This window comes from Corythoichthys intestinalis, chromosome 7 (genome assembly GCF_030265065.1).
Source record: "Corythoichthys intestinalis isolate RoL2023-P3 chromosome 7, ASM3026506v1, whole genome shotgun sequence".
Taxonomy (NCBI): Eukaryota; Metazoa; Chordata; class Actinopteri; order Syngnathiformes; family Syngnathidae; genus Corythoichthys; species Corythoichthys intestinalis.
This window is the reverse complement of record NC_080401.1, coordinates 19,019,762-19,044,600: the sequence shown is the minus strand read 5'-3', so window position 1 is coordinate 19,044,600 and position 24,839 is coordinate 19,019,762. Positions and strand designations below refer to the sequence as shown.

At 38.1% G+C, this 24,839-nt stretch overlaps 1 protein-coding gene across 4 annotated transcripts in view; it reads left to right on the top strand.

Annotated features, from left to right (window-relative positions):
• Positions 1-24,839, top strand: part of LOC130918568 (arf-GAP with coiled-coil, ANK repeat and PH domain-containing protein 2-like) — a 76,655-nt gene that overhangs the window by 50,517 nt on the left and 1,299 nt on the right. For 2 of the 4 annotated variants that reach the window (XM_057840371.1, XM_057840370.1), the window contains 10 exons: positions 74-282; positions 2,912-2,981; positions 3,308-3,402; positions 6,561-6,763; positions 7,302-7,403; positions 8,240-8,332; positions 11,525-11,757; positions 11,854-11,963; positions 12,033-12,143; positions 16,168-16,229. In XM_057840371.1, the coding sequence (XP_057696354.1) occupies positions 74-282; positions 2,912-2,981; positions 3,308-3,402; positions 6,561-6,763; positions 7,302-7,403; positions 8,240-8,332; positions 11,525-11,757; positions 11,854-11,963; positions 12,033-12,143; positions 16,168-16,229 (1,288 nt within the window). Of the gene's footprint in view, positions 1-73; positions 283-2,911; positions 2,982-3,307; positions 3,403-6,560; positions 6,764-7,301; positions 7,404-8,239; positions 8,333-11,524; positions 11,758-11,853; positions 11,964-12,032; positions 12,144-16,167; positions 20,597-24,839 lie in introns of all 4 variants that reach the window. The other 2 variants (XR_009063783.1, XM_057840372.1) reach the window with 2 other exon arrangements.

Genomic DNA, 24,839 nt, shown 5'->3' with positions numbered 1-24,839 from the left:
ATTAGTAATATGCTCATGTGTGCAAGAACTTTGAACTAATCATGATTGTGTTTCTACAACATGACAACTGCAGAAGTTGGACAGGAAGTCTTCCACATCAACTGGGAGCTTAGACTCTAGTGGGGAGCCCAAGGAGCGATCACTGAAAGGGGAGAGTGCCCTGCAGAAAGTCATTGCAATCCCGGGTAACGCTTGTTGCTGTGACTGTGGCCAGCCAGATCCACGATGGGCCAGCATCAATCTGGGCATCACACTTTGTATCCAGTGCTCTGGAATTCACAGGTAAAAAAATATTGGCAGCAAAACCGTTAAATCATTTGCCATCTCTGTCTTGGTGAAAACACTATAATATTCTTGCGAAATCTTGATCTTGAGAGTTTTCAGAAATGTAATGTCAGTAGGAAAAAATATCCTGGATTTTATTTTATATTTAAATAACTTTCCAACCTCAAAATGTAACATCTAGTCTGCACTGCACAGTTGTAGTCGTTTTCAATACCTGTGATTAATCAGATATAAAACTAAGTTGTTTATAATGCAAAATACAGTGGTACCTCAACATATGATCGCTTCGACACGCGATCTTTTCGACATCCAACGTAACATTTGACACGCCATTTGTTTCTACATCCGACGACATGCTTGAAATACGATGATTTATGACAGTGCCGCAGTTTGTTTTGCCACAAGACGGATGCACAGCCGATTTTCTAGTGAGAGAAATCAACACGGGTTTCAAGAAGGTTAGTGCACGTGGTCAAAAAATAAGAAAAAAGGTGAGGCTTACCATTAAAATGAAGATGAATGAACGTGGTGTGCACATCCATGAACTAGCTCGACAATATTCCTCCTCTGACCTCCGTTTGCCAGTCTTCATAAGTTAAGGTGACAATTTTTATTGTGGTACCACTGCCAAAGAAATCGCCAACTACGTTAGGTTCAATCATTTATTTCAGAACTTGTGGAGCACAACATGCCTACTAGAGGCGTGCGAAAATTTCGAGTCTTAGATTATTCGCGGTTCGGCCGTGGAAGATTCGAGAACGATTCACAAACATCCAAATTCCGATTATTGAATTATACCAGGTAAAGCGGAACTAAAACAAAGTCAGCGCGGGCTTCGGGACGCAATGAGGAACGGATCGAGAGTAAATATCATGTTCAACTCATGCTGCTAGATAAAAAAACAATGATACCTGACTGCCGTCGACAACTGCTACAAACAACGCCCAGTTGCTAGTTGCTACAAACATACGGCCACATATGGCTACGGTAGATATCACATATATGTGGAACTAGATGCGAAATGATAGACGACGGTGGTGTTAAAACATGTATCGAGAACTAGATGCGAAATGACAGACTTGCCGGCCTTAGTAAACAGCCACCATCTTTAAGCAGTAGACTTCTCTAGAAGGCTCTGTTGTAGCGAACCTAATTAACTTTTTATCTAAAATTCTCCTAAATCAGCAAAATCTTGACTTGAATCTATCTTTAAATAATGAAACCGTTTAAAACTTTGACGTGTCAAAAGTAGACGGAAGGGTAATTATGGAATAGCGGGAGCAATTTTAACAACTTTAACGATTGATTCACAACAGAATGTAGTTTAAAGCTGCTGATACAGAATGGGGACTTGAGTATTTTATTTACTGTTTTTAACTGTTAACTTGATACTGAAATATTAACGTATTGGCCTGAATATAAGACGGTGTTTTTTGCAGTGAAATCAGACCGAAAAAGTGGGGGTCGTCTTATATCCGGGGTCTAGACATACCCATTCATGACGCTAGATGGCGCCAGATATCATTTGAGCGAATGCTGGACTTGACTCCCCAGGCCAAAGGGACCCCTTATGGTTAATGCAGTTATTGCAGTTTTCTTGTTTTATCACAATAGATTGGTTTATTTACATTTCAAAAACCAGAAGCCAGTCATTTACGAATGTGATTGCACTTTAGTTTACATATTTAAATGTTCAGATATTAACATTTGAATGAGGCAAAATAACATGCTTTTTCTTTCAAATATATTGTTATAATCATTTGTTTCAGATGTACTGTAATTATTTTCTGTATAAAAGTTAATTTGGTGTTCAAAAAGTATTTTTTTAAACTTGAGTCTTGAAAAAGAGGGGGTCGTCTTATAATCAGGGCCGTCTTATATTCGGGCCAATACGGTAGTTTGGTTTAGCCTGAGAGGATTTATGAACAATTTAGGAACAAATGTGCAAAACATTAAAAGCGAAGGGGGGGGGGGGGGGGGGGGTGCATTAATAATCGATTTATAATCGAATTGGAGCCTCTGAATCGTAATCGTTAGGTGCCCCAAGATTCCCATCTCTAATGCCTACTGTCCACCGCAGTTGATGCCAGCAACAACAGTACGTTAAAAGAGAAAGTAAAATGTCAGCTGCACCTTTATTACTCTGTGACTTCAGCCATGCAGTGCGTTCAGGTACAGCACCGCAAAACACATCTGCCATATTAGAACCCGATTCATTACATTATTACAGGAATTATTATTAATATTCCGAGTTTTATTTATAATTTATTTGTTTTGCCATTTGTAATAGTACCAGCAGTAATTATTTGGATTTAGTGTAGGTTTTGGGACTGTGAAACAAATTAATGGAATTTTAATGTATGTTTATTGGAAAATCCTGCTCGACATACGACCATTTCGACCTACAAACAAGGTCCTGGAACGAATTAACCGCTGTATACATTTCCACATGTATAAATAATGAAAATAGATAAACAGTATTTTAGTCATAGCCTGGCGATAAAGAGGCTAAAACCTTTCAATTCATCATTGTACAGTATGTGAAACTCCATAGAAATTAACCTTCCTGGCCATCTTCAACATGCCAGTTGTGATCAGCTTACCATCAATGTTTTCTTATCTGCAGGAGCCTGGGTGTCCATTTCTCAAAGGTCCGCTCCCTGACTTTGGATTCGTGGGAGCCAGAACTGCTTAAGGTAAAAAGAGTTTTAAGTTGAAATGCTTGACCCACAAGAAGTTTTCAAAAGATATTCTGTTGCAAAGAATTTGAAAACAATAATAGATAAGTGAAAGGATAATTGATCGCAGTGCAATACTACATTTATCTGTTCTGCATACCTGTAACAATCCAGTCATTTTGTATGGTGAAGATGGAAAACTGAAAAACAGAAGTCAGCAGCATAAACCCCATTTTAATTTTTTAACTTTGCTTACAGTCTTTTATCATGGTTTAAAAGATTTTTTCAGCCAAAAGAGTGCAATGATTTATTTTCCCTTGACATGCTGAACCAATCTTTCACAGCTTATGTGTGAACTTGGAAATGGAGTTATTAACCTGATATATGAAGCTCGGCGAGAGGAGCTGGGAGCGAGGAAACCACAGCCAGGCGACCCAAGGTATACTTTCATAAGGGACAGATTTTCTTTTGTTTTCTATCAATAAAATCATACACTGTGGAGATTTTCAGTCATCCTGTAATGTGTAAACGTGGCAAAAATGGTGCCGCCTTTGGGAGTAGTTTATTGCTCAAGTACAGTGGTGGAATGTAACGAAGTAAAAGTACTGCGTTACTGTACTTAAGTACGTTTTTGTGTATCTGTACTTTACATGAGTACAAATATGAAGTGGTACTTTTTACTTCACTACATTTTTCAGCACGTACCTGTAATCTTTACTCCACTACTTTTCAAATTGTCGTCTGCGTTAAACGTGACTTTTGTTTGGTTTTCTTTCATTGTGAATTGATAGTTTAGTTTTCATGCCTCTAGCGAAATCATTAAGCCCCGTGCAACTATACCGTTATTGAGCACTAGAGGGAGCAACACAAATACAAGCAAGATTAGGTGGGTGAACAAGATATTGACCAATTAAAAAAACAACATTGAGAGCAGCGTGCCTTCAAATGGGTGATGCACACTCTTGTAGAGTAGGTGGGGGTATGCTCATAATAGTTGTTTGCAATCTGCCATTAAGATACGTTTTTGAGTTTTTTTTGAGCTTGTTAAGCTTCTTTTTACAGTGAAGTCAGTTTTATTACAGTACTTTTTTCTATTCTGCTTGGTTATATATTTATATTGAAAATATATACATCACATTTTTGCATTGGGAGAAAATACTTTTTTGTTGTTGTTGTAAATTTTAAAGCAAGTACTTTTGTCCTCTTTCTTGAGTCTTGATCTTTTCTTAGATACTTGTACTTTTACTTAAGTAAAAAAACTTCATCTGCCACTGCTCAAGGACACCATAACAGTGAATAGCCTGTGAGAGATTTGCCTTTGGTAGTAGGCAGTGCATCTGTTTTTAAAGTTGTACTTAAGTCATTTTTCAGCACATTAAATTGTTTGATGCAAAAGAGGTCGAAATGTGAGTGCGCCCTGGTTGAAGTTTTTTTTTTTGTGTTTTTTTTTTTAATTTCACTTTTCAATGTTAAATCATTCTGCAAACGGTAGTTTTTGAAATGGGTCACAATGCATTATTATGCAATTACGGTACCTGCCTTCTTTGTTCTTCCTCCATGCTCACTAATATCGGGAGCGCTGAACACTGAGAATAGCTGTCTGGAAGTTGCCACATCCTGGTTCTTAAATGTACCGCACAGAGTATGTAAACAAATCCATCCATCCATTGTCATAACAGGTTATACTCGCTAGGGCAGTAGCTCTTAACCTGGGTTTGATTGAACCCCAGGGGTTCGGTGAGTAAGTCTAAAGGGTTCGGTTAAGGTAAAGAAACGCAAAGCCCTATTTTCTGATTAAATTTAGGCAAAGTGGCTTTTTAGACCAGGTTTTGGACTGGTTTGCTCCCAATTTACAGGCTTAATCCATTCCTTTAACTGCTAGTCCTCGATCTGATGGGAGGTTAAACTGGTTTGCTCAGTGGAAGGTTGACTTGCACTTGGTATGAGGGAATGCAACAGACAAATGAGCAGAGTGGTCTAAAATTTTGACCTGTTTATAAAGCATGTCAAAATGAAAAGAATTTTGAACGGGAATTTGCTGAATTATTAGCTTGCTAGCTTAGATATATTTGTTTTGAATTTGGAAAAAAAAAAAAAGTTTTATTATCTTATTTCGAAGGGTTCAGTGAATCCACATGTGAAACGTGTGGGTAGCTGACCTGGGGGGTATTGATCCAATGCCACTTAATAAATAACAAGACAAATCATTGTTTAAATTTTTACATGTGCATTTGCTGTGGGTTACCACAATCATTTTGTCTCACGACCAATTCCTGTCATTGTGACTTTTTAAAATCTCAACCCTCACCCTTGCACCGCTATTTGCCATCGAGCTGGTGTTCTGTCAAATTTTGCACCCCATCCGAAATTGCGACTCAGCAGTTTCTGCGCATGCGCGTAATGTTCAAAAGGACCGCGACCGCAGCAGTTCCAAAGTAAACACTACAAACTTTCATTAAAGAAAAGAATATTTGCTTACGTTTGCTCATGGACATTGTTTTGTCAAAATTTTCACCCGATCAAAAATTGCAACTTTGCGGTTTTGCGCATGTAGGGTTAGTAATGTAAATAAAAAATGGCCGCGATGCATCAGTTCCAAACTTTTTTTTAAAGAAAGGAATATTTATTTACGTTTGATGATGGGCGGACATGTAGAAAAGTTCTCAGACATATTCTGCCATGTTAGCTGCACACGACAACTGCACGCTACTCTCTCACTGTTAATGTCTTCGCCATGTCGTTAAATATTCATTTAAGCCATATTTGTGTTGCACATGTATGTTTATGATGTAACTTGTTTATTTAGCACATTTGGATAACATTGAGAGTCCAACTGAATGTAAAAGAGGGCTTATTCACTGCTACAACAGCTTTGGGAGCAAAATATTCGAAGGGTGCAGAATTTTACAGAACACCGGCTTAATTTGCACACCGATAAAAATCGGTCTCTTCATCTGGTCTTCGATTGCTTTTGGGTCTTTTTTTCTTTTATCTCTCCTGTTAATTGCCTCCGAACGCTTGCAAGACGATGATGACCTCCTACCTTGATGCACTGTGTGAGTGCGTTAGCGTCAAATGAGTGAATGATTCTTTGAGTAGAAATATTAAAGGGTTATCTAAGAATTTTGGAACCAGGAAGTCCTAGCGAAATCTTGCCCCTTAACTGAAAGTCAACTCTTTGCGAGCAAGCCCGCACTGCTATAGCGGGAGTGTGAAGTGAGTGAATATTTTTCAATAATTCAGAAATAGCGAAGCTTGGTGTCATTGAGCGATTGTAGTCCATGTCTCCACGATGTGTCAAAGTCACCACACGCATTGCCAACGCTCACGAGCCTCCCACCGATGCACCCACTTCACAGACGCCCCATCAAAGCAAAATGTATTCGAATTAAATCTTGTCAGAGCAAGAAACCTTGCATCTGCAGAAGAGCCCCAACTAGACCAACTAAAGTTGCTTGGAAAATGAAATTCTGGACACTTTCAACACTAATTGTTGTGCAAACTGGTAAAATGCCATCTAAGGTGATAAAACATAAAGTATTAAAAAAAAACTTTCCTACCACTTTAATTTGATCTTTTCGTTTTGTTTTTTACCAGACATGAAGTGGAAGCCTACATCAAAGCCAAGTACGTGGATCGCAGGTTTGTGCGCAGGCCGTCTGACGAGGAGCTACGGCACAAGGTGGTGTCCCTCAGCAAACAAGAGAAGAGACTCAGCAGCAGTACTGAGCACCTCCCCCCAAGACCTCCGCCACCCACCCCCAAACTTCGGCCTGGTTCCAACAATTCTGGGCAGTCAGGTCAGTGGAACAATCAGTTTAAGAATCCCTTAATAGAAACAATAACACTTGTAGGGTATGTAATAATTCGTAAATTTTCAAACTTTATTACTTGAGTAAGGTTTGCGGGTGATAGAGGTGATTACAATTGGCTTAACATCTTGAGAGTCACTCTTCCTTTCCTCATCGAAGCCTGTCCTATTCCTGTGCGCTTAGTGTGTTATTTGTGCTGTACGAACAAGCCCTTTGGCATAGTGTGTGTTCTTTGGGAACAACATATGTCTAAGATGTGTTTGCCTGTCATTGCCTCTCGTAGTCCTCCTTCAGTGTCAACCAAGCTGCTACTTAAATGATTTCTGCCTTCCCAGTCTCTCTCTCTGCTCTCTCTCATTCTCCTTTTTTGTCGCACTTTGTCCTCTCGTCCTGGCTGTACTTTGCTGCTGGACTAATACCTGCTCCACCCGCCTACCTTAAACTGCCAATCCCACCCGCCTTGCCGCTCAATCAATACCCTGTCCTGCCCGATCCCATCCCCCAAATCCCGTCATACCTTGAGTAGCTGTTGCCAGTGGCTCGGAGGCCCGGCGGGACTCTCTCTTCTGTCCTGACGAGCTTCACTCACTCTTCTCCTACTTTGACAACTCCTCCAAGCTCAGGAGCAGTAAGTATTCACTGTTAATGTTTGGGCCGCTTTTCCATCCCATTTGTCCATTTGGCTCTTGCTAATTGGAGGCTGTGATCCTAACAACCCTTCATCCGCTCACCTTCTCTTCCCTCATCCAGACCCTACTAACATAGTATTTCTTTGTGTGAAGAGAATGATTCCTTTTTGTCTTTTTCCTGGGGCAGGGAATGACACTCACACATGGTTGTGGTTCCTTGATTAATATACACTGTCATCGTATTGTTGGGATGTGAAGAATTGATAGTGGGGGAATCTTTTCGTCCGCACACGTCCTGCGTTTATCTGTGAATAAAGAAAATTTAGTAAATATACAGGGCAATGTTTCAGTTATAGCCACAGTCCTGCTTATCATTATTGGCATCCTCTCATTTTTTGCCTAATCTCTGCAATATCTTCAGAAATGAATGGAAGTTTACACATTTCTAAAATCAAGATTTTTTGATTGGAGGTCTAAAATATTTTAACAAAGGCAATCGAACCACCCCTGCCCCACTTGATTCATTTTTTTCAGAAGATATTCCAAATTATGTACTTAAACTTGTACTTTATCTTATAATGATGAGCAGGGCTGGCACAACAAAAGGGCATAGTCACGCTTAAATCAGTAAAATAACACATTAGATCCTAAATATTTCTGTAATATTAATCATCAACATTGCTTTTCAAGAAAATTTTTAATCTGTTTTACAAAGACCGTAAAACATAAAATTGGTAGATATTCGAAATAGTCACCAAAAATACATTAAAACAAAACAAAAAAAAGATTAACTTGTTTTACATCTGTGTTCATTACGTTTTTTCTTTTTCAACAGTCAAAAGCGCTGACAGTGGCATCCAGCAAAGTGCCGATGGCAGTAGGGAAATGCTGGTCACCACCCCCTCTAATAGTAGTTTGGCAGATGCAGGTAAAAAAAACAAAAAGAAAAAGAAACACAACTAAAGCCATACCCACACAAACACGGTTATATATAAAAACATGTTACTCTAACATCAGCATGGAAGTTGCCGGCTTTGCCGGGTTTTAATCATTTATTTCAAACTTGGCAACACAATACGGCTACTGTCCGCCGTAGCCGACGCCAACAACAACATGAAAAGAGAAAGTAAAAACTCTTTCGCACTTCTCTCTATGTGTCGTCAGCAGTGTTGTTAATCTTACTTTAAAAAAATAATTAATTACAGTTACAAATTACTTGTGCCAAAAAGTAATTTAGTAACTCAGTTACCTGAATGTAAGAGTAGTTACTTGGCAAAGTAACTGGTGTGAAGTCATTTAATGTTCTGAATGAACCGTTAAAGTTGTTCTGTTTATAGAAAATTTTTATTCACATTTTATTCTTGTTTTGCACAAATGACGCTGTTAACTTCAGGACCATGTTGCACATACAGTATTCAGTTCAAGCAAGCTATAACTACTCACTTATAGAACTAGAGTATCTATTTTCTTATTATTAATTCTATTTTGTTTTAGTTTAATACATATTTTTATACTGGAGTGCCACGTAAAATTTCATTGTTGACAACGTTCTTGCTGACAATGACAATACAATTCTATTCTATTCTATTCTATTCTATTCTATTCTATTCTATTCTATTCTATTCTATTCTATTCTATTCTATTCTATTCTAAAATTGCTCCCGTCATGAGTTCCCTTCTGTCTACTTTCGACACGTAAAAGTTTTAAAACTGTTTCATCATTTAAAGAGAGATTCAAGTCAAGATTTTGCCGATTTAGGAGTATTTAGATAGAAAGTCAATTAGGTTCGCTACAACAGAGCCTTCTAGAGAAGTCAATTGCTTTAAGATAGCGGCTGTTTACTAACACCGGCAAGTCTGTCATTTCGCATCTATTTCTCTATACATATTCTGACGCGCCCCGTGTCTGTCATTTCACATCTAGTTCTATATACATGTGATATCTACCGTAGCATCACGTGAGCATAGTTTGTAGGCTATTGGCTAGAGGTGTGCAAAATTTCCGATTCTTAGATTATTCGCGATTCGGCCGTGGAGGATTCGAGAACGATTCACAAACATCCAAATTCCGATTATTGAAATATGCGAAGTAAAGCGGAAGTACACAACACTCAGCGCGCCGCGCGGTCTTCGGGACGGAACGGAGCGAGAGTAGCTAAACATCATGCCTCCCATTACCCGGCCCCTCGGGTAATGCCAATGCTCAACTCACGGCTCTAGCTCAACTCATGCAATGAGAAAAAAAAACACAACAACATACCTGACTGCTGCCGAAAAGCTGCTACAAGTACATCCATATAGTGTTACGGTGGATATCATTTATATAGGACTAGATGCAATATAGATTTGGTAGTGTTAGCAGCACATCTACAAAAAGCTAGATGCGGGCGTTATAAACGGCCGCCATCTTAAAGCAGTACACTTCCCTGCAAGGCTGTTGTAGCGAACCTTCCAAGCAAACCTAATTAACTTTTTATCTAAAATACTCCTAAATCGGTAAAATATTGACTTGAATCTATCTTTAAAATAGTTTTAAAACTTTCACATGTCGAAAGTAGGCAAAAGGGAAATTATGGAATAACGGGAGCAATTTTAACAAATTTAACGGTTGATTCACAACATTAAATTAATTGAATGTAGTTTAAAGCTGCTGATACAGAATGTGGACTGGAGTTTTTTATTTAATGTTGTTTTTATTTGTTTACTGCTATATGTTAACTTGATACTGAAATAGTAGTGTGGTTTAGCCTGAGAGTATTTTTGAACAATTTTGGAACTAATGTACAAAACATTAAAAAATAAATAAAAAAAGAGGGAAAAAAAAGGAGGGGGGTGCATCAATAATCGTTTTATAATCGAATCGGAGCCTCTAAATCGTAATCGTAATCGAATCGTTAGGTGCCCAGAGATTCCCAGCTCTACTTTTGGCTATAGTCAGCTATTATTGGAGGCACCTAGCATTGCGTTTGCAACGGCGTCACAACTCGTCCCGCCTCCCCACTCCCTCTCTGCTCTCGTCTCCGTGAGTCTGTCTTTCACTGACTTTTCTCGCTTCATTCAACCAACGTATTAGCGCATAGTAACGCACGCCTTTACATCCTCAGTAACGGTAACGCGGTTGCCGAGATGAGCAAATTACTCACTACTGGAAAAAATAACGCTGTTAGTAACAGCGTTATACTCTAACGCCGTTATTAACAACACTGCTCGTCAGTCACGTAGTGCGTTCAGGAACAGCATGCAAAACACAGCCGCCATATTAGAACTCAATACATTACATAATTATTAATATAAGCATTTATTAAGCATTTATCTTAGGTTTTTGGACTGTGGAACAAATTAATCGAATTATAATGTATTCTGTATAACGTGTTATGTAAAATATCGCTTCAAGTACGAACATTTCAACTTGGAAAAAACAGGTCCTGGAACATATTAATGTGGTATGTAGAGGTACAGTACCACTGTATATTTAACAATGTTACCTTAGCTATCCTGTTTTTTTTCTCAGTGTGAACTCAAAATAATATAATTCACACTAATGATTGGCTAATTTGTTCCAATATTTTTTCAAAATCTTGCAAAGAGAAAATACAAACTCTTTCGCACTTCTGACGTCTGTCACCCGGTGCGTTCAGTAACAGCATGCAAAATACAACTGCCGCATTAGAACCCGACACATTACATAATTATTATTATTCTGATTTTTGTTCAAAATGTATTTGTTTTCCTATGTGTAACTGCTATCTGTAATTGTTCCAGAAAAGCAGTATTCATTAAGGATGTAGCGTAGGTTTTTGGGCTGTGGAACAAATTAATCGAATTATAATGTATTCATATGGGAAAATCCCACTCGACATACGATCATTTCGACTTGCAAACCAGGTCCTGGAATGAATTAAAATGGTATGTCGATGGATTTTGCAGTGTGAACTCAAAATATAATTTAGACTAAGGACTGGCTAAATTTTAGTTTTTCAAAATCATTTTTTTTTTCTTTTTCTTTTTTTTTTTTTTTTGTATTAGATTTTTGTTTTTTTTGAGATCATTGTGTGTGTGGACATGGCTTAAGTTGCTTTTAAGGATTCACTTTGAAAGATGTTTCATGTTTATTATTCAGATGTTGCTGAGTGTCCGCCCATGCCAATGCCAGCCACCCTGCCTCCGCCATCACCTTGTAAGGAGATGGTGTTCTGCGAGCCCAAGGAGTACAGTTCAGGCCTTCAGCTCTACTGGGCTTCGTGTGCCCGCAGTCTGCCCGACATGGCTGAGGCGTTGGCTCACGGAGCTCCAGTTAACTGGGTCAACACAGAAGATGACAAGCGGACACCACTCATTATGGCTGTGCGGGGGGTGAGCAGGCTTCACCAGCACAGTGAAAAATGACAAATGTACTAATGTTCTTGGTAGTTATATGTATTGTATATATATATATTTGTCACATTTCAGGGTTCATTGGTAACCTGTGAGTTTCTACTTCAAAATGCAGCAAATGTGAATCAGCAAGATGCTCAAGGTCGAGGACCTCTGCATCACGCCACCATGCTGGGACGCACAGGGTTGGTTTTTGGAATTTTTTGATTCATGCGCTTAAGTTCGGCACACAATACGTTGCGTCTCCCTTTCAGGCAAGTGTGCTTATTCTTGAAAAGAGGAGCCAATCAAAATGCTGCAGACATAGAGGAGAAAACACCGCTGGCCATTGCGGTGGAAGCGGCCAATGCAGACATTGTTACATTGTGAGTCTCATTTATTTATCTCCTCTCATCCCCATCTCTTTTCTTTATGAAGCATCTCCAAGCTTCGGCTTTGTAAACATCTCATCAATTTTGTTTAACACAGTCAGCACACATTTTTGCTGAATAGGCCATCATTGTAATCAGTTGTGACGTGCCGTGAGCTGCTCTATGTCACTAAATGAACCCTGACAGTAGGAAATTATGTTTTGAGGTCTATAGAACAGGTGCTCCGATATCTCAACCATAGCAGTCTTTGTCAAAGCATATTTTCTGAACTGTACATCACTCCTGAGTTTTAATTCACACTAGTCAATGCATCATGACGAAGAAAATAAAACCACGCCACACCAAAGATAATACTATTTTACAAACTGGCCAGTCGAAAACTATCAGAAAGACTTAGGAGAATGCCTCCTGATATACGGTACTGTGGTTTGTAGAGGCGTGCGACATTTCCGATTCTTAGATTATTCGCGATTCGGCTGTGGAAGATTCGAGAACAATTCACAAATATCCAAATTCCGATTATTTAATTATACCAGGTAAAGCGGAAGTAAAACACAGTCAGCGCGGTCTTTGGGACGCAATGAGGAACGGACTGAGAGTAAATATCATGTTCAACTCATGCCGCTAGATAAAAAAAACAATCATACCTGACTGCGGCCGACAGCCGCTACAAACAACACCCAGTTGCTAGTTGCTAAAAACATACGGCTACAGTAGATATCATATATATGTAGAACTAGATGCAAAATGACAGACGACGTCGGTGTTAGAACATGTATTATTGAACAGAGATGCGAAATGACAGACTTTCCGGCGTAAGTAAACAGCCGCCATCTTAAAGCAGTAGACCTCTCTAGAAGGCTCTGTTGTAGCGAAACTAATTAACTTTTTATTTAAAATACTCCTAAATCGGCAGAATCTTGTCTTGAATCTATCCTTAAATGAATAGTTTTTAAACTTTGACAAAAGTAGACAGAAGGGAAATTATGGAATAACGGGAGCAATTGTAACAACTGTAACAGTTGATTCACAACATTAAATTAATTGAATGTAGTTTAAAGCTGCTGATACAGAATAGGGACTGGAGTTTTTTATTTACTGTTATTTTTGTATATTTGTTTACTGTTATATGTTAACTTGATACTGAAATAATAGTTTGGTTTAGCCTGAGAGGATTTTTGAACAATTTTGGAACTAATGTACAAAACATTTAAAAAAAAAAAAAAAAAAAAAAAGGAGGGGGGTGCATCAATAATCGTTTTATAATCAAATCGGAGCCTCTGAATCAAAATCGTAATCGAATCTTTAGGTGCCATAAGATTCCCAGCTCTACTGGTTTGTGTTGTATTTTCAATGTTACTAATGCTCTAATGTGTACAGACTAATTACAGTAAAGTTATTCATCTACAACAGACATGTCCAAACTATGGCCCCAGGGCCAACTGTGGCCTCCTGCCCAGTTTTTCTTGGCCCGTAGTAAATTATGAAAATATTGAAGAAGGCCTGTACAAAATCTTAAATTCAGGCTACATCTTGTTGCACTTCTCAGCTTTAACAGTAGATAGAGCAAGTCACCTAAACTGTGCCTTTCCATTACCTCAAGGGTCAAATCCTAACATGTTGAAACAGTGAAGAACTGTGGAGAATTTCTGTATTGCCGCACTCTACATCAAATTGGTGTGCTTGGCTGTCACCCCAGGAGGAAGCCTCTTCTGAAGACGGTACACAAGAAAGCCCGCAAACAGTTTGTCATCTTGTGACGGGCGGGCTTTCTTGTGTACCGTCTTCAGAAGAGGCTTCCTCCTGGGGTGACAGCCATTAATACCAATTTGATGTAGAGTGCGGCATATGGTCTGAGCACTAACAGGCTGACCCCCCACCTCTTCAGTCTCTGCAGCAATGCTGACAGCACTCCTGTAACGAGTCACATGACATTTTGGAGGGAAAATTTCAAGGAGTACTCAATTTGGACATTTAGGGATGTACGTATTTACTAAGGGGTGTACTCACCTTTGTTGCCAGGGGTTTAGATATTAATGGCTATATTTTGAGTTATTTTGAGGGGAAAATGAATTAACTGTATTATATAAGCTGCACACAGGCTAATTTCATTGTGCAAAGTGTCATTTTGTTAGTGTTGTCCCATGAAAAGATATACTTAAATATCAGCAGAAATGCGAGGGGTGTAATCACTTTTGTGATACACTGTAGGTGAGGTAGAGATTTTACTTTGTCTTTTAATGTTGTTGTTAGCGTCAACTGCAGCAGACAGTAGGCGTGTTGTGTTGCACAAGTTCTAAAATAAATGATAAAAAAACCTGACAAAGCTGGCGATTTCTTTGGCGATGTTACCACAATAATAGTCACTTTAACTCATAAAGACTGGCGAACGGAAGTCGGAGGAGGACCGTCGAGATCGTAGACATTCTACGGCCGTATTGTCGAGCCAGTGCACGGACACGCACACCAGGCTCATATTTTTCTATCATTTCCATCTTCATTTCATTGCCAAGCTTCACCCTTTTCCTTTTTTCACCACCTGCACTTGTTGATTCCTCTCACAAGAAAATCTGCCGTGTGTCCGTTTTGAGGGAAAAAAAGAAACTGCGGCACTGTCATAAATCGTCGTCGTAAAGTCGTCGAACATGTCGAATATAAAGCAAATGCGATCGTGTGTCGATGCGATCGTATGTCGAGGTACCACTGTGTGTGTGTGTGTATATATATAAATATATAAATTTAAATAAATTTATATATATATATATATATATATATCCGATTCAATTACAAAACGATTATTGATGCACCCCCCTCCTTTTTTTTTTTTTTTTAAATTTTTTTAATGTTTTGTACATTAGTTCCAAAATTGTTCAAAAATACTCTCAGGCTAAACTAAAATACTATTTCAGTATCAAGTTAACATATAGCAGTAAACAAATATACAAAAATAACAGTAAATAAAAAACTCCAGTCCCATTCTGTATCAGCAGCTTTAAACTACATTCAATTAATTTAATGTTGTGAATCAACCGTTAGTTTTTAAAATTGCTCCCATTATTTCCATAATTTCCCTTTTGTCTACTTTCGACATGTGAAAGTTTTAAAACTATTTTAAAGATAGATTCAAGTCAATATTTTACCGATTTAGGAGTATTTTAGATAAAAAGTTAATTAGGTTCGCTTGGAAGGTTCGCTACAACAGCCTTGCAGGGAAGTGTACTGCTTTAAGATGGCTGCCGTTTACTAACGCCCGCATCTAGCTTTTTGAAGATGTGCTGCTAACGCTACCGAATCTATAATGCATCTAGTCCTATATACATGATATCTACCGTAACATTATGTGGATGTACTTTGTAGCAGCTTTTCGGCAGCAGTCAGGTATGTTGTTGTGTTTTTTTTTTTATCTCGTGGCATGAGTTGAGCTAGAGCCGTGAGTTGAGCATTGGCATTACCCGAGGGGCCGGGTAATGAGAAGCATGGTGTTTAGCTACTCTCGCTCCATTCCTCATTCCGAAGACCGCGCGGCGCGCTGAGTGTGTTGTACTTCCGCTTTACTTGGCATATTTCAATAATCGGAATTTGGATGTTTGTGAATTGTTCTCAAATCTTCCACGGCCGAATCGCGAATAATCTAAGAATCGGAAATGTCGCACACCTCTAATAATATATATATAGACATCAAGTGCATTTCAAATAGGAAGACATTGAGTGATCATGTTTCACTGCCATTAACGGAAATAAACACCCATGTTCCTCCAGGTCATATGGTTTCCTCTCACATTGAAAAACTCAACCATCATCCCCTCATGCTTAGTTTACAATTTATCCCGAGTCTGCATTAAAGAGAATTTAATTTTAACCACAAGGTGTCACTATTGGATGACGTTTGTGTTTTATGGTGCTTAAAAAGACTATATCTAACGTGGATCTGCCATCTGTAAAGCTATTCTGCCTAGAAGAGGATAATTGATTGGTATCTTTGTAATATGTTTTGTTTTTCTCTTTTCCTGCTCTCCAGGCTGCGTCTGGCCAAGATGAACGAGGAGATGCGCGAGGCTGAGGGGCCCTACAGCCAGTCAGGTCAATATAACGCCAACAGCCCCACTGAGATGCAATACAGGAAGTGTATGCAGGAGTTTATCAGTCTGCAGCTGGATGACACATAATGCACTGTACAAGAGTGTCACAAAACGGGCTCAGACGGAAAAAAAAAAATACAGCAGTTTGTAGAATATTTGTCCTGAGTTGGTATGGCTTCTTATGAATTAGAAGCGTTTTCTCAAGAAAAAAACTTCCAGTTTAGTGGGAGATGATTGCATCCAGTATTCCGTTTCAACATACAACAGCTCATAGTCTCTGAGGTCACACACATTACATGTTAGACACAGGTTGCATAGTCCCTTTAAATTCAATGCACTTCCACTAACCATAAAGTACGACAATTTCCGCTAGATCCCTGCCACAATATTAGACATTCTCATCCTTTTTGTGAGTGAAAATTACATCTGTTATGAGACTACTATTTTTAAATGACTTTAGTTTATAAAGTAGTATAATCATACTCAATATTAGAGCTTTATTTTTGTAATGTGCGTATCCACCCAAATTCCTGTCAGAGTTGTAACCAGCGGCTGTCTCTTTGAAACTTCCAATGTCACTTTATTTTGTTTAATGTCCAAACGTGAGGCATCTTTCTATCATGATGTTGATATGCAACCATCTTGATGACCTATTTTGTTTCCAGATAATTCTGTAGTGTACGCACTAAACGAGTTGGCTGTCATTGATGGCGATAGATGTCCAGTCCATTTCAACTGGGTTTTCAAATGGATTGGACATTAATGGCGGCCAATGAGTTAAAATGTTCATATAAAACTGTTACGCTCGAGGTAGGGTGGGAAAGAAAATCCATGTTGTTTTTGGACCAAAGTTTCCTTTATGATTGTTGAAAACCTGCTGGGTATTGTACTTACTATTGTAAGAAATGACTGTGATGGTTACAAATGGCGGGTTTTAAATGAAAATTGGCACAGTAAATGCACGCGGGAACGCAATTTTTGTTTAATTTGGTCCAACAGATGTTTTTAACTCATTTTCGTTTGCAGAATCTAAAACTGATCTTAGTTTTCCCTCTAACATGTCAAGTTTTCACACTATAATAGCCCTCTTTTCTTAAAAAATGAGAAAAATTCTGTGCCAGAGATGTCCCGAGCCAATCAGTTGATCGGCAATCAGGCCGATCGCGCCATTGTTCAGAGGCTCGGAATCGGGGGGAAAAAGATTGAGTTATTAATTTTCAAAATACAGTTGTACCTCTACTTACAACGCCTCTACATGCAGAACTTTCATGTTAAGACACGCCTCAACGGGAAAATATTACCTCGTTACAAAAGAAATTTTAAGATTAGAAAGGCAAAAATACAGTATAGCTGGTACTCGAAGTTCCCAGAGTTCAGTGAATGTAACATATTTATAGCTGCTCTGCCATTGGCTATTGCCTAGCATTCATGGCATCCAATTAGCTAAGAGGAGCTTCTACTGTATGTATATGTGGGTATCCCAGCGTCCTCTTCATTCGCCCCTTCTGTTTCGACAGCTTTACAGTAGTGTATTAACTTCTATTCTTATTACGCACAACTCTGATTTTTTGTTTATTCATACCTGTCAACCTGAGGCCGTTGGCAATCTTACAAATTGTGACATATGCCCTTACAAATTGGTGACTAATCTTACAACGTCGTATATAGCGTGCAATATGAAACAAAAATAACTCATTTAAAATAATGATTTCATTGGTAATATTGTAACATATAACCTGGTGCAATCAAAGAACAAGCAATATCTTCTGATACATCATGATTATTAAAATTTAACAGTGACTTTTGTTATAATGATATGTATAACTTTTGGCAATTTCTATCATTTCTTTTGATGGCTGCACTTCATGGCACTTCAGCTCGCAATATAGTTTGACTTGACGGTAGTTCGTTAGTCTTTCCAATTATAAATTAAAAAGGTCAATTGATAAAATTAACTTACCGATGCAATCTTTGAGTCAGGGAACATTTCTTTTGCTAATTCTGAGAAGTGATCAGCAATATTTGCGGGCAAATTGTGTTCGGCAACAAATTGGCAGAATAAAATCTCCGCTTTCGTCACTTTTCATTCTGCAGACTTCATCTTTATGACCAGTGTTGTTAATCTCACTCTTAAAAAGTAATTAATTACAGTTACAAATTACTTCTCCCAAAAAGTAATTGATTTAGTAACCTGAATGTAAGTAATTAGTTATTTGGCAAAGTAGCTGGTGTTACCTTTCAAAACAAAAAAACTTAGTAACCTTTGCTATGTTTGGAAGTCATTTAATGTTGTGAATGAGCCGTTAAAGTTGTTAACATTGCTCCCATTTTTGCATTAGTTCCCTTCTGTCTACTTTCGACATGTGAAAGTTTTAAAACTGTTTCATCATTTAAAGATAAATTCAAGTCAAGATTTTGCCGATTTAGGAGTATTTTAGATAAAAAGTTACTTAGGTTAGCTAAGAAGGTTCTCTACAACAGAGCCTATCTGGGAAGTCTACTGCGTTAAAATGGCGGCTGTTTGCCAACGCCGCCGAGTCTGTCATGCGGCGCTGTCATATATCGTCATATTTCGAGCATGTTGTCGGATGTAGAAACAAATGGCGAGTCGCATTTTACGTCGGATGTCGAAAAAAGTGTGTGAAAGCGATCGTATGTCGACGTACCACTGTATGTCAATTTTTTTCTTTGTTCAGATTGATTATTAATCATCTATAATATCGGGGAAAATGCGACAGTAACAAAAATAAAATAAAATTAGGCGATAGTTTTGTGGTAGATATCCGTGACCTATTTACAGACACTATTTTTTTCATTGTGACGTAATTTGTTTAAAAGTTTAAAATATGCGAGTGAATAATTTTTTAAAAGTCTAAACTAAATATTAGACATCAATTAATGATTCTAAGCTAAAAAGAAAAAAAATACATTTCAAATTATAAATATCATTATTTACCTTTTTATGGTTGGGTTGAAACAAAAGCGGTTGCGCGATGTCTGTAAACAGGGGTCTCCAGGGTAAAATGGACAAATTAAAAATAGTTCGGGGGCTTAATACGCCATCAAACTACTCTGGCAGCATACAGACATATTGTTCTATCAAACACAACTGTTCTTTTGGCTTACAATGCAGCGGTTTATTTTAAAGAGGGGTGCAAGAGCAGAAACTGCTTTTTCAGCCTTGTCTGTCTTTTCCGCCATATACGTTTTATATTCAGCAACACTCTCGGAAACAGCGGAAGAGGAAGTACTGTAAAAAGTACAGTACTGTACTGGGACTCCGTATCGGCGGATTCTCAAAATCCGGTGACTCTGACTCGGGTGCAAAAATATGTGGTCGGGACATCCCTAAACTTAACATATGTGCTTGTTTCTATAAAAAATCAGATTGACATGCAATGAAATATGAAATTATTGAACTATTATGTTACATGAGATATGGCTTCTGTAATAATGATTCTTTAGTGTTCAACTTAAAGATAATCGCGTTTGAAGTTCCAACAATAGTCAGCCATGATTATTTCGCTTATCTGGAGGCTAAACTGCAAGGAGAAAACATGATATGCTTGAGAAAAAACTAACAGCAATTTTGGAATCAGCCTGCCAATTTTAGTTTTATTCAGCTTAAAATTCTAACTCAGCAAAAATATTTGGGTTATTGTACCCCTGTGTAATTAATATTTGATTGTGAAGAATTAGAAGGGATCATCCAAACGTGTAGATACTGCGTTGTAAAAACGTAATGTTGTTTGCCTGCCCCATCCAGCCCCAAATATTTGGACAGCGCACAAGCACTTTGATTAAAGGAGCCGTATGTACGATGATAATTACGTCGCCGCCAGTGAACGGAACTTTCCCCTCTACACACTGGTCCTTTAAATGACTATGACGCTGCATCACCCGATGGTGCGTTTTCGGGATGTGCTGGACTGTTGAATGCCTTTGCACGCTGCTTTTATTTGTACTGTATATATAAAAAAAAAACCAATCATCTGTCATTTTTGGAATAACGAGTGTTTGGACCTATGATGAGACAGAAGTGAGGATGAAAGAGATGATTAGCGACTGCGGATGAGGGCAACGAAATAGAACGTGATGAAGCTCAGTATGATCACAACTGCTTAAGTTGTAGAATTTTGTGTTATATGGGTCGATGTCAATTCCCGCTCAAGAGTTTGTGCCTTTCTTGTGTTGGCTTCTTTCTCGACCCAGCTGTATTTGTTGTCTATAAAAGGCTGCACTTTAAGCAATACAGTTGATAACTTGTGTGTACGTGTGAGTGTCTTGCTTGCTTCTTCTGTTTCATCTTGTCATCTTTCTGGGCTTGGTTTCTCTTTCGTACATCCGGCCGCGCTGGCGCGCTCACAGGTATGGCTGACCTTTTCTTCTTTTCCCTTTCCTTCTTTGAAATGCGGGGCTTTTGGTTATCCGTTCTCTTCTGTTGACTGATCACTTCTTGTGTCATTCGTTTTATGATGAGATTATTACCTGAGAGTTCATTTAGCTGTGAAAAGGAGCTCACGATTACTTAATTCTAAGTTCTTTAGTAGGAGACAACCAAAGTACAAAATCTGGAATTCACTGAAACCAAAATGTCTGACTCTCCATGAACAAAAAAAAAAAGCTTTCGAGGACAGTGCTACTTTGTGGGGCGAGTGGCCTATGAGTTTGGATCTCCTAAAAAAAAACAAAAAAACATAGGTAGACCCTGGGTTACGACGTACTCGACTTACAAGATTTCGACTTTACGACGCCGGAATCTTGTCCGCCATTTTGTCTCCAGTTGTTTTTTGTTTTTTTTTTTGCTGTTGTTGTCTTGTCAAACTTTATACCTCAGATTATCGTATTTTTAACTTTATTAATATGACATGAATAATTGTGTTGTTCAGCTTTATAGAATGCAAGCAAGGCAATTTTGCTTTTGACTTTCTTCACTTCTTACAATTTGTAAAGCTGTAACACACGTATGTACACTTATGTACAAAACAACACGCATTTTAACAATAAAACGCTTGACACAAAACGATTGGTGTTCAAACGTCCATCTAGTCTCATCAATATGTACATTTAGTAGATTAAATTAGCCTATTTGGCCTAACAAAAGACCTGTAGCTTGGGCAAAGGCAAATTTATTTGCATAGCACAATTCAAAACAAGGCAATTCAAAGTGCTTTACGTCACATGATCCACGAGCAAAGATAAAATGGTTCGTAAAAAATAAATCAAAAGAAGGTTAAAACAAACAATTGAAACAGGAAAAAAAATTGTGCGGTAAAATCATATTAAATCATGAATAGAATTAAAAAAAAAAATAATAGTAATTGAAATCAGAAATGGAAATAAAGCAGAAAATGAATAAAAAGCAAGTACTTTGAAATACTGTATGTAGACAGTTATGAATATGCTGTGATAAACAAAAGTGTTTTTAGCCCTGATTTAAAGGAGCTAACAGTTTGAGCACATTTCAGACCTTCATGTAACTTGAGGAGCATAATAACTAAATGCTTGGAACATACAGGAGACCTGTTCCAGACAACGTTAGGGGTCTATATGCTTCATAGGGATCCTACAAATCAAGCATGCATTTTGGTCCAAGGCCATTACGTGTTTTGTAGATGAGCAGTAGTATTTTATAGTCTACCCTTTTACTCACTAGAAGCCAGTATAACGATTTCAAAATCGGTGTAATGTGATCCAGTTTCCTTGTATTTGTAGGGACTCTGGCAGCATCATTCTGTACAAGCTGCAGCTTCCTGACTGATTTTTTATTAAGATTTGTAAATATACCGTTGCAATAGTCCAATCTACTGAAAATGAATGCATGCATGAGTTTTTCCGTGTCTTGTTTAGTCAGAAGATCAAATTTTAGGTGTGAGTCAATAATTACGCCTAGATTTATGACTTGATTTGTAGCTGTAAGTGACATTGTGCCAAGGTGCGTGTTTGTCTTTGACCTTTCCTTTTTTGCCCCCCAAAATTATCACTGCTGTCTTCTCGCTTAAATGCTGCGAATGCTAACGTACAGTATTTACAATTCTCATAGCAAATTGCTCGCACATTACTCCACTAACTGTAGCTCATAAACCTACTTACAAATGTATACACAAACATATATTAGCTGAAACAACTTACGCCTGATGTGGGCCAAACCAGAGCGGAGGTATCCTTTATCCATGTCAGACGTCTGCGTCTGCTCCTCAGTCATTCAAGGCGACAGTCCAGCCAGACCCAACGCTGCCACCAGAGGGCAATTTTTGGACTTTTGGATAGTTATTTTGAGAGTTGGGGGTACTTAAAGGGTAAATTCCAACGTACACGGAAATTTGCGTTACGTCGCCAGCGTAGGAATGGAACTTATCCGTAACCCATGGACTACCTGTGTTGCACATGCGTGTTATCATTCGTTGAGTCTTTTATTGTTTGTCTGTTTATGTAATTTATCCATCCATATTTTTCTAAACTCATTCGGTGCCATTTTGTTAAAAGGGACAGCTATCATCTTCAATGGCAGCGAATGTTAATGTTTTATAGGGCAAGTGACTGTTTTTAGTCATTAATAAAAATTATATATTTTTACAATATACAGTACTGTGCAAAAGTTTTAGGCAGGACACCTGCCTAAAACTTTTGCACAGTACTGTATATATATATATTTTTTTATTATTAAATTTATTAGGATCATGGAAGCTTCCACTTGGGGAAAATATATACATACAGTATATCCTGTATATACATAATATAATAAAATTATACAGTACTGTATATCTTATATATCTCAAAAAGACCTGATGTCCACATACCGTGTTTGGGTGCCAGGATGCCTTTCTAATTAAATGTATATTTTTTACTATTAATCATTATTGTATTTTTTAAATATCGTTATAGATAAAATATAATTTATAAAATTTAATTCAGTGTATCCCCCAGAAAACATGCAAAGCCTAGTGGTAGAGAAGGTCACTGTTGGCTTACCATAGTTTTTGAAAACAATAACAGTAATTTAAAATTTATGACTATTCATTAACAATACTGTATTTAGGTGTAGAGTCTTACAAAAAGTCTTGAAAAAGTTTTAACAAACAAAAATGCAAAGCAATTCTGTATCGACCATAAGATCTTGCCACTGCGCCTTCAACTGTATTACCAGACACAGTCAGAATATATACATGAAACATAAAATGTATACATACTTTGGACCACCAAGCTTATAAATCATTGAGGGGGAATTAAAATGAATAAAAACAAAAAAGCTCGAAAATTAATTTGCTTTTTATTTATAATTATTAGTATTTAACTCGTTGCCTGCCATTGACAGTGATATACAGTGTCTCATCAGACCATAGTACGTGGTTCCAGTAATCCATGTGCTTTGTTGACAAGTCTTCAGCAAACTGTTTGCGGGCTTTCTTGTGTACCGTCTTCAGAAGAGGCTTCCTCCTGGGGTGACAGCCATGCACACCAATGGCGTACCGCAAGCAACACGTCACTTCCGCTCATTAATATTCATGACGTTAGCTACTGTTGCTAAGTGGGGGACAAACGGGAGCTTGTCCGCAATACTAAATGAGTGAAAATCGTCTTCAAAGGAGATGTTTACAGAGCTAAACCTACCAATTCTCTCTGAAAATGATGTCCCTGGTGCCAAATTCACTGGCAAAGATGTGGAAGAACATAAAAATGTTCAGTTAAAGAGATGTGTTGAGGGCTGAAAAAGACGAAAAAAAACAGCCGACCTAATCATAACCAGCTTTTTTATCGACACCTTTTCTTACGCGACTGACAGTGACATTCTCCTGTTTCAACAAGCTACCCTTTACCACCAGCCGTATCCTCTGGTTATCCTACATCTCTGACCGTTCTTGGGGGTAATTTATATTGTTAGTTTTGTGCGGCTATCGCAAATGACAACGAACACTTTTAATTTTTCATTGATTACAAATCTTAATTCTATAATTTATTTACACTTCCCCCTTAGTAAAGTTTTTTTTTTTTTTTTTTTTTTTTTTAACAACAGAGAAGGTAACTGGCAGTCAGACACCATTTTAATTATTTTTAGGTCATTCATTGTCAGACAGAAGCAGCACGGCACAACGTCATGCTAAACAATATGTAAAAAATGTCAAAATGGCTTACCTCTTTGTCTTCTGAAAGACCATGCCAACCCAACAAAATGTTTACTGCATATGAAATGTAAATGGATTCATTTTGGTTTCAGGAAACGTGTGAAGAAAACATCCTTCATATGTCGTAAATCTAGAGTCGTTTCTACAAGTTCCAAAAAAGCAATCTGTGATCGGCAAGTTAGTTTTTGAAAGATTACCGGAGAAAAGTAGCAGAATTAACATGGTTTCTATGCGAGGGCGGGTCTATAATGTCCCACTTCTGCTTTACTTCCACTTTACGATGCGACGTCACCGTCTAAAAATAGCATGCGTGCGGTGCGGCGTATGGTCTGAGCACTAAAAGGCTGACCCCCCACCTCTTCAATCTCTGCAGCAATGCTGACAGCACTCCTGTAACGGGTCACATGACATTTTGGAGGGAAAATGACAAGCAGTACTCAATTTGGACATTTAGGGATGTACGTAGTTTCTAAGGGGTGTACTCCCTT